General features: G+C 39.1%; 1 protein-coding gene across 2 annotated transcripts; it reads left to right on the forward strand.

The window, feature by feature from the left end:
• The first annotated feature begins 4,216 nt into the window (after window positions 1-4,216).
• LOC101173978 (carbohydrate sulfotransferase 12) lies at window positions 4,217-7,946 on the forward strand. 2 transcript variants are annotated; one of them, XM_011487426.4, is made up of 6 exons: window positions 4,217-4,487; window positions 4,582-4,705; window positions 5,219-5,373; window positions 6,183-6,326; window positions 6,977-7,281; window positions 7,368-7,942. In XM_011487426.4, exons 2-6 carry the CDS (start codon window positions 4,603-4,605, stop codon window positions 7,606-7,608), a joined length of 948 nt encoding a protein of 315 aa, XP_011485728.1. In that variant the 5' UTR covers window positions 4,217-4,487; window positions 4,582-4,602; the 3' UTR covers window positions 7,609-7,942. The 2 variants fall into 2 exon arrangements, with proteins under 2 accessions (XP_011485728.1, XP_011485729.1); XM_011487427.4 differs by lacking the exon at window positions 6,183-6,326 and having other exon boundaries at window positions 7,368-7,946.
• The last annotated feature ends 2,256 nt before the right edge of the window (window positions 7,947-10,202 follow it).

Raw genomic sequence — 10,202 nt, forward strand, 5'->3', positions numbered from 1 at the left:
CCGAACCTTTCAGGTGTTTCCTTTGGGTCATCAAAGCTAGCTTGTGTTTGTGATTCACAAACCTGATGAGGATCGCTGGTTTATCCGTCTGCTTTCTCCTGGGGAGCAGGTGGCAGGTCTCGATGGTATTGAGATCCAGGGAAATCCCTTTAGATGTGAGAAATGAATGTATTTGCTGCTCCAAAGACACTGCACCGATCTCCGTATTAGCACTGCCAGCTACGCTAGCGCTAGCATTAGCAGTGCTTGCTCCTGCTGCATTCAGCTTCGCTTGAGGCTTGATCGGTAATCCAGTGAGAATGACATTATTCATCCTTACTTGCTGTTCCACATCGTCCAGTCTTTTCTCCAGAATCTCGACCCGGTTTTCTCGCTGCTCGTTTTGAGCCCGAAATCTTCGGAACTCTTCCATCATTTCCCAAAGTGGCGTTAGCTTAGCCGACACTTGTTCCATAAAACTTTTCAGCGTTTCTTGAATAATGTCAAGAGTCTTTTTGAGGTCTTCGTATTCCTGGGGTTTCTTCGAGGGCATGGTCAGCTCTCTTTTTTGGGGAAAATCAACCTTTTAAGTAATTTGAAGATAGTTGTATTCGCAGAGAGGCACGCCACGCGTCCTGCTGTGTAACCCGGAACCGGGAAAAAAAACGGTTATATAGAGACAGAAGTCTTCAATACAAGAACTTCGCAAGCTGATTTGCTGTTGCAACCCCTAAAAGGAAAAAACAAAAAGAAATGAAGACATTTCACATATCAAACTGGTTGACTGTCATCAGAAGATTTTACTTTTTATTAAGGTTCTCCTAAAGTCAGAAATTGTGTGATTCTTGTAATATTGCCTCTGTCATCTGAAGACTGTGTCACTCAGCCACTAAGTACATTTTGAGCATTTTCCACTTATGAAATATCTGTGTTTTGTGATACATGCCTTATATAGGTAACGTATACATTTTTCTTGTGCTCGTCATTCCTCGATGTACGCAGATGTCCGTCAAGGGTTTCAGGTCCCGGATCTATACACAAATTTGGTTTTGAGCTGTTTGAAATATTTGGTCGGTTAAGAATTACACAGGTTATGCAGGTGTTATGTAGTTTATATGCAATTATTACATAAATCTTAGGTAATTGTGCGTGATTTTTGCAAGAGGTGTATTCAAATTTGTGGCTTTCCACGATCGTCCACATATGTCTCCTAGTCTCTTCACGCTTGTACCACCAGTAGAACTTTTACTTGGCATAAATCACATTTCAGTCAGACAACTCTTGCAGAAGAATATTTATTTCACAACATCTTTAGATTTTCACATCTTTTGGTTGGCATTCACAATTAGATTCACAACTTCGGTTTGGCATAAGGCTCCGTTCAATTCCTTGAGATAATTCTTTTCCTTACACTTTCGGGTAACAAAAACCCCCCGTAACGGAGCCCACAGGTGGAAGCCGGGGAGGAGGGAGGGGCAAAGAGTGAGCGCTGAAGGTAAGAGAGAATGAACAATTGTACACCTGACTTAAATAGGACGCTAAGCAGGTGAGTTAATTGACTGACCCGCCCTAGGGGAGTAACCTGTAATTCTGCAGAGTATCTGCCCGAAATGCGACGAGTCGCTATTAAAAGAACTTCATTTAAATTACTAAAAAACTGCATATAAACAGCGCAATAATCACCACGGGTTATGTTCTACTTTGATTTACCTGTTCTTTGTGTGGTTGTTTGCACAACGATATAATGCTGGAACACAGAATAAGAGGCCAGACAAAGAGAGTGAAAGAGAGATCTTGATGCGCACTCGCTTAATTACGTGGAGAAATACTGCAGCCGCGGCGGTGCATGTTTGCCTTTTCAGTTCCCCTGTCTTAAGTTTATCCTTTACTTCTTGCTGCTCCATATCGGGGATACCTTAACAAAATAGATGCGGACTTGCGGAAGGAAGATTACATTCACGACACGTGTGCAAAGCGTGCCCTGGCTCTGCGTCTGCGCTTGTTTAGTGGTAGTTATATAGCAATTACCTTACAGTGCCTTCTCTGTTTTAACCAAATTATTTATTTATAACAAGTATTCCTTAGTTTAGTATCCACACATCGTTTTAGTATATATTTTTATAAATATATTGTAACGACCCAGAGTTTGGACAGAGCTGCGGGTGGCCGGCGCCCCCCTCTTCCTGCCAGTTGCTGGACCACAGTGTATGTCAATCAACAGTGGGCTGGTGACTAGTGGGATAGAGAGGGCGGGGTCTACCTGTGTGTGTGTGTGTGTGCGTTCGGTGAACGCTCTCCCTCTAAGTAAGAAGAAGCTGGCTGTGCCTTTTGGTTCGTGCGGTAACCGTTCTGACATACAGGATTAATAAAGAGCTGTTTGACAACCGCCCGCCTAAGGAGCTTCTTTGCAGCCATTACAATATATTTATTAAAAAAGTCAGCGAGAGAGAAGCCCGGCCTGACCCGACCCGAACGTAATGATTGTCATTTTAGACCCTCGGGCCGGGTCGGATTATGACTCGGGCTTAAGATCTTAACTCTAGCGCGCATTCATGTTGTGTGTTCTGGAGGAAGGAGAACGATAATAAAAGAAGGTTTCCCCCAGAATACATGCTATTTACTCTTTATTAACTCGGTCTGGAGAATCTGAGGGTCCGAACAGGGTAGTGAACCCCGAAGGACGATCCGCCTTCGGCCCCCCGCGCTTCTGATCAAGGTCGGAAAGGGAGAAAAAAAGTAATCGCGGGAAAGGTTCAACACCACGCTCGGCCATTTGAAAAGATTGGATACGTATCGGATTCAGGACCACATACCCAAGTGGCCTGGGTCGCATTTGAAAAGATCAGATCTGTGTTGTTCAGACTGTCATGAAAAGATCAGATACAGGTCGCATAGAGGCAAAAAAAATCGGAATTCGGTCGTTTCAGCCTGCAGTGTGAACGTAGCCATAGTATCACAGTCAGACAGATAAAAGATTGGTTTGCTTCTTCTCTATAAAGAGAAGAAGGGTATCATTTTGGCCCAGATGGATAGACATCAGATGACTTTGTCAGTCAATAAAAGAGCAGCTGATTTGTTTCTTTTATAAAACATTTAATTATGTACAACCCTACATTTATTTACCATGTAGGTTGGGTACTGTTTGTGCAGGACTTTTTCTGCCAATGTGTGTTTTCTTTTTTTAATACATGAACAAACTAAAGCGTGACATAAAAGAAAGGTTGGGAAAACTGTTATTACAAAGTAAACTTTGTTTAAAGCCTCAGGCAGGCAGCTTGTTGAGAGATTTTATTTTTTGGACTCAAGTTACGTATCATTGCCACATGAAATGCTTTCTTTTACCACCTTTTGTTGAAAGGTCAGGGTCATAGGTTGTGTCATCACAACTAGGTTTGGTAGAAATGTAAAGGTAAAATCCACTTCGTAGGTGCGTAAGCCTTTCATTTTCATTTTAACTGTCTTTTGTTTTTTAATTGCGTAAAAAAAAAAATAAAGTGACAACAGAAAGGGTGGTGCTGTTTTTATTGCATTTCCACAGAGCAAAATGTGTTTACACCGCAAAGCCACGTGGAGGCAGGTTGAAGCGTTGAGAGATTTCAATACATGGCCTCAAGCTGAAAATGTGGTTTGTGAAACTTTGCCAAATGTAATTCAATGTTTATTTTGTCATCACTATGACACGCTGGCTTTTAAAGAATAGGGATGTAGGGGCTGTCAGTCTTTGAGAAGGATATTTTACTGAAGAAGCTGATCATTTTTGTTCTTGTAAATATCAAAAGGCTAAATAAGATTATTTTCTCCATAAGTTCCTTTTCCCCCTTGAGTTCATAGCTGGTGAAATGTCTAAACTTAAGAGGTTATGGGCCCAGGAGTTATTCTTGGAGTTTTTTTCTGATTTATTGATTGAATATGTAAGGTACGTTCGACAAAAACAAACCGTTTCTGAGAAAAAATAATTTAAGAACACAAAGCCTCCTAATATTCATGAGAGGTCCAACAAATAATGAAAATTGTGTTTTTGGTGTTGACATGCTTTTGTGGGATTTTTCATGGAGGACAGATAAAGACGATAACACTTAAAATAGAATTTCGCAATAATTCATTTTTTGATCTGATCCTGATTCACAACAACTTAAATAAAGAAGTCTGAATAAGATCTTATTTTTCACAATTTAATTCCTAGTGAAGCTGTAAAAGCTCCACACAAAGTCCTGTGATCAGAATAATTTAGTAAGACTAGATTGACAAAGCCCCACCCATAGCTGCAGAAAATTACCTGCCTTGGTTTGAGTTTCTGTATTGCAGCTCAAAGTCTTAATGAACATCTTCCCTGTGCTGCTTTCCTGTACTGCTCTTTGCTGAAGAGGATTACCAGAAGAGAAGTGGCAGCCCTCACAAACAGTTTGGACTATTGCATAACCAGCTTCCGAATATTTTTTCTTTTTCCTGACATAAAGATACTTGTATTTATTTATTCTATTTGGAATTTATTCCCAGATTTGAAATAGGTAAGAAGTTTTACTCTTGAAGTTTGGAAACCTACTGCTATCAAGGTGGAGCACATTTTCTTACTTTGCATGTCTGTTTCTACTTCATTAAAAGAGGGTTGCAAACTAAAACAACATGGGATCAAACAAGGAATTCAAGGCTGTCTTTCTGCTGCCGGGACTCCTGGTTTTTATCACTTTGACAATTCATGGATTGGAGTTTTATCAGCTAAACATAGGTAGGAATTTTTCTTTTCTTTAAATCCTTTGCTTTTCTTGTTAAAAGTTAAAAAATCAGCAGTGTTTCATATCCTTGTGTATTTTACTGAATGAGGGAGAAAAAAAGTATTTTCAGAAAATACTGCGCTGTCATTTTTTTTTTAAAAACATGTTCTTGTATTTTTTGGATGATGAAGGGATATTATGGAATATTACTCGCCGTTTTTGTTGCAATGGTAATGTTAGGTTGGGGGTGTGAGGGGCTGTAGGAGAGTGTAAACAGATGGATGACGGGATGTAGCGGCAGGCTTACTCCTCATCAACAGTCCCGCCCACAACTCAGAGGCAAATTACCAATAAACTCCTGCCGCTCTGCAGAATATATGTCCTAAAAAACAACAAAGATTTTGTGATTTTTGGCATAATCATAATAAAAGATCACTGGGAATGCTTTGAAAATAGATCAAAAAATGATCAGACTTGGACTCTTCATTTAAGGATTTTTCTAAGAGATTTCTTTCCTGTGTTTGCAGCACCGAAATTTTCAGAACAGCAGAGACTAAGAAAGGATCTTCTGAGGAAGCAGTGTGGTGGCATAAACCAAAGTTTGGTTAACTTGAATAAGATCGACTTGAAAAACTTCATTGTGGATGACAAACACGGCATCATCTACTGTTACATTCCTAAGGTGACGCATCATCTGCGCTTACTAACTTCATAAAGGCGTATAAAAGAGTGCCATATTTAAAAGACCTGCTTTTACTCTGCGGTTTTTCTAAAGATGTTTTATATCTTTTATGCAAGATGGAACTTTACAAATTGGAATTGAGCATAAAAACGTCTAAAAAAATAGCTGACAAAATTTCTTGTAACCAAAAAAAATGAATTTCTAAAGGATAGATGTTTGCATTTTATGGTACAAGCACCCTATAACTTGGTGTAGCTGTACTTTAGGATCCCCTCTTACAAAAAAGCACATTAGCCACAAGACAATCCAAGATTTAATGGTATTTATATACCATAATATGCATACAGGTACCCCTCAAGTGCAAAGAGTTACGGTTAAGTTAGTACGTGCAACCAACAACAACATTTATCATTTGATGCGCTCAAAATATGTGTGGGCAACGCAGCAATGTGTATTTTGTCTGCATGTATTATGTGTGGCCAACACGAATTTCCATCAGTTTTTGTAAAATAACATCAGCTTTTAAGGAGAAATCCACCCAGGACAGATGACATTATTATTTCCAGATAAATTATAAACTAGTCAATGTTTAGGAAAAAAAAATCTCTTCTGCGCCAAACATTGCAGTTTTTTCTTAAATTTAGGATAACTTTATTTTTAAGCTATGTGTAGAAAGTCAACTATAGACTAATATTTGTATAAAAGAAGAAAAAACACAAAGTTAATTGTGAAAAAAAGGGGAAAAGTGACTAGAAAACTTAAAAAAAAAAAACAGTATTCAACTCTTACTCTTTAAATGTTTTCTGCAGGTGGCATGTACCAACTGGAAAAGGACTATAATTGCTTTAAATCATGATGAACCATATCCAGACCCTCAGTCCTTTAAAAGTAACTTGGTTCACCGTTTTGATAGATTCAAGCTCCTAACACAATTTCCAATGCCAGAGAGAAAGGTCAGTTTGTGCAGAAACACTTAAAGCTCATTTCCATTGGTCCGGTGCGTCTCTGTTGCGTTGGCACAAAAATACAACGTTCATTTATCAACCAGGATGTTTACATCGCCTTCATCACGTCTGCGTCTGAAGTCCGGCCTGCTGCAACGCAACATTTATGCAGGAGTTTTATATCCAGTCTGTCAATGTGTTAATTTTGCAGTTAAAAAGCTGGAAAGGTTTCATTGTGCTGTCAAAATAAAACTTCATAAAACTTCATAAAATGCGACTATGCATGTTTACACTGCAAATAACAGCGCGTCCATTTTTCACCATGGACAACGAAGGTTTCATGTTAGGAGCAAAAAACAACATCATTTATGACGCAAAATAGGCATTTTACAAGAACTCACTGATAAAGAAGAGAGCATGCAACCTGATTGATAAAGTTTTGGATTTTGATGACAGGGGGTTAGCAGGACAAACCACTCCGCTAGGAACAGGCGGGAGGAGGAATGGACAGGAGTATATAGAATGTAAAGTAACTGATCGTCCTGAGATGGAATCCTCACGCAATGCAACGAAGACGCATCACAGACTGACCAGTTTAAATTAGAAATGCCCCGAAAATTTTAAAATATAGGATTGATGTTTGTTTATTTGTTCTGCAGGCAAAACTAAAGCACTACACCAAGTTCCTGTTTGTCCGTGATCCATTTGTGCGCCTCATCTCTGCCTACAGAGACAAGATGCAGAAATATGATCAGTACTTTTATGACGGCTACGTTAGAGTCATTTTGCAACGTTTTACAAACCAGCGTAATTTAACGGTGAACTATAATGTGGCAAGAAAAAAAGGTCTCCGACCTTCATTCTATAACTTCATTCAGTACATAGTGGACCCACGAACACAGACCTATGCATTTGAGCCCCACTGGAGTCAGATGTATCGCCTGTGTCACCCCTGCCTCATTGAGTAAGGACATATCTACCAAAATTGACAACTAGAACATATAGCTTGGTATCAAATTGAGAAAAAAATGATTTGTTTTTTCTTCTCAGATATGACTTTGTTGGCCATCAAGAGAGTCTTCAAGAAGATGCTCAGGAGCTGCTGAAGATGGTAAAGCTGGAAAACGATATCAAGTTCCCTCCTTCATATGAAAACATGACTTCTGCTGATTCTGTTATGGACTGGTTTCAAAGTGTGCCACTGGAAGACAGGAGGATGCTGTACAGAATCTATGAAGAAGACTTTCAACTTTTTGGCTACAGAAGGCCAACTGAACTGCTGGATGACTGAGCTGATGTCAGAACATTACCTTTTAACTTTTTCCTCAGCTGTGCAGCGGTAGGGCACAGAAAATTTAAAAAGAATGTCAAAAAAACCTCTTGTAGTCACAATATTATCTTTTACAGCTAATAAATAAAAACTGTATTCTCGTAGTAATGTTTAGGAGTTTTTTTTAACCCTTGTGCTATGCTAGGCACGTTGACATTGGGAGTTGGGTCATCTAGACCCACTAGACAGTGCGCTGAACCTTTTTTCTTCACTGATTTGTGATCTTCACTGGTGTCCATGGATTACATGAAATCTTTCCACCTTTATCCACCTTTTTCATGGTAGGGAGAACACATCAATGTAAGGGGGGGGGGTCATCTAAGTTAGTACAGGGGTTAATCTTTGACTTTCTGAACATATCATCAAAATGTTAGCATTCAATTAAAAAAGACATTTAGCTTTAAACAATTGTGTGTTCTTCAACACATTGCTTTCATAGTTTAGCCTAAAAAGTAAAATAGTTTGCATTAATTGAATCATGCAGAAACTTGCCCCTTTGTGGTACATTACAGCCTCAAAACCTGCACTTAAACAACCACTTGCAACGAAAAGTCTTTGTAAACTTGTGCATCGTGCTTCTGCATTCAAAATTCTCACATTTACGCATCGCCATGGCCGGCCCTCCCTATACGCGAATTACGCAGGGCCACGCCGTCACCACCAGGGCCACGAAGTGGCGGGAAAAAAAAGGCCCAAATCTGGCAACCCATTTCATAGCACTTCCGTACCAACATGCGCTCTAAATGTTGTGCAAAAGAATGTTGCCTGCACTTTAATGATCCCCCCATTCAACACACCTGAAACAATATGGCAACCCAATAATGACATTGCCCCAATCTTATCAACGATTGGTCAACATCATTGCAACTGAGCCTGGCACTTACGACATTACATGATCCTGCCTTTCTGTGCAGCTGTGCGATTTACAAGAAATACTAATCGATTCGAGGTAAAGTTTTCAGATAAACGACCATGTTTGTCCTTATTTCCAATGGAAAACTCGAAAATAATTCTGATACCCAAGTTTCCAAGATGAGGTCGGACATGACCTTCCAAAACGCCGGAGAGTAGAGAAAGATAAATAATGATGATGGTATGGTGGCTGATAAATGTTTTAACTCACGTTATCGTACTCTTTAATATTTTTGCTAACAGTCATATTTAGTGCGTTCTGCATTTTCTGGTTTATGTCAGTTGTAGAAAAAAAATCTGTCGCTTTGAGACTACTTTCCTTGCATGTTCAAAAAAGTCGAGAAGAAGAAAACCACGGGATTCCACTGGATTAAGTTTAACAAATTTATTCCCTAACAATATTTCTAAAAACAGAGTAAAACAAAATAAAACAGATCATCTGGGTTCTCAAAGTTTCAGAGCTTGCACAACGCCAAAATTACCAACGTCTTAACATGCCAGCCTGTTGAGAACAAAGAAAAATCCTTGAGTGCAGACTTTTAAACAGGTGGTCAGAGTCTTCTCTGTAAGCAAGATGGCTGCTGTATCTCCGCCTCTGGCCGCTCGGATTGGCCGGTCGAAAGGTCTGCCCACTTCCCTCAGTCCATATTTGGAATCACAGCATTTGGTCCGCTTCCTGCTTCAGACGTCCGGGGGGTTATTTCACCGACGGACATCTGTCCGACCCCAAACAGTGTCCCCATGGGGGTCCAGCACAGTCGCCCGGATCCTTCTCCACAGGCAGTCAGTCCCAACTCTTTGTCCTTCTCATGTGAGTTGTCACCTCCAGGGATTCCCACACAATTGAATCGAATCCTGGAGGCAATTTAATTCTGGTCCATGTCAGGTCTGCAACCAAATGGAAGCTTCTCCAAAGTACAAAGGATGTTAAAGCACACACTTCAGCAGATGATTTATCTTCAATGTAATAAAATTTAAGACTGACAACCCTAATGAAATTACCAAAATCTAAATTCCTTCACAGTATAAAAACTCCTGTTTATCTGTTATAGCAACTCAGGTAGTCTCTTTTTAAACAATGAGTTTGTTTTAGGATCTTGCATTGGCCTGGAATATAGAGAATCCAAATTGCCAAATACAAAAAGGAAATAAAGGTTCTTATTTATAAATGTACTAATTTTAAAATTCTGAACATACAAAAAATTAGATAAAGAAGTGTATAAATGCTTATATTTCCACTTATACTCAAATTATTGTTCACATTTATTATTTATAAATGGGGAACATTTATTTTGTTAAGGATTAAAACAGCTCCATTTTATATGATTTTATTTCTCATGCAGTCAAGTACATCAGATTACCCACTGCTGTTTTACATAAAGGAAAAAATATATACCTGTTTATTGCTGGTAAAAATCCAAGCCATGAGTTGTCAAAGTGATAAAAACCATGAATCCCAACAGGAAAATGACAGCCATGAGTCCATTTTTTAATCGCATGATGGATACGCTATAAATAAATAAATACACGATTACACTAAAAGTGAAAGCCAGTTAGATTTAAATTTTTCCATTAAAAATGTAAGGGGACTTATTCATCATTTAAATATACCAAATATGGACTGCATCAAAAAACTGATAAGA

The sequence above is a fragment of the Oryzias latipes genome, chromosome 18 (assembly GCF_053564925.1).
Source record: "Oryzias latipes strain Hd-rR chromosome 18, Olatipes_Hd-rR_3.1".
NCBI lineage: Eukaryota > Metazoa > Chordata > Actinopteri > Beloniformes > Adrianichthyidae > Oryzias > Oryzias latipes.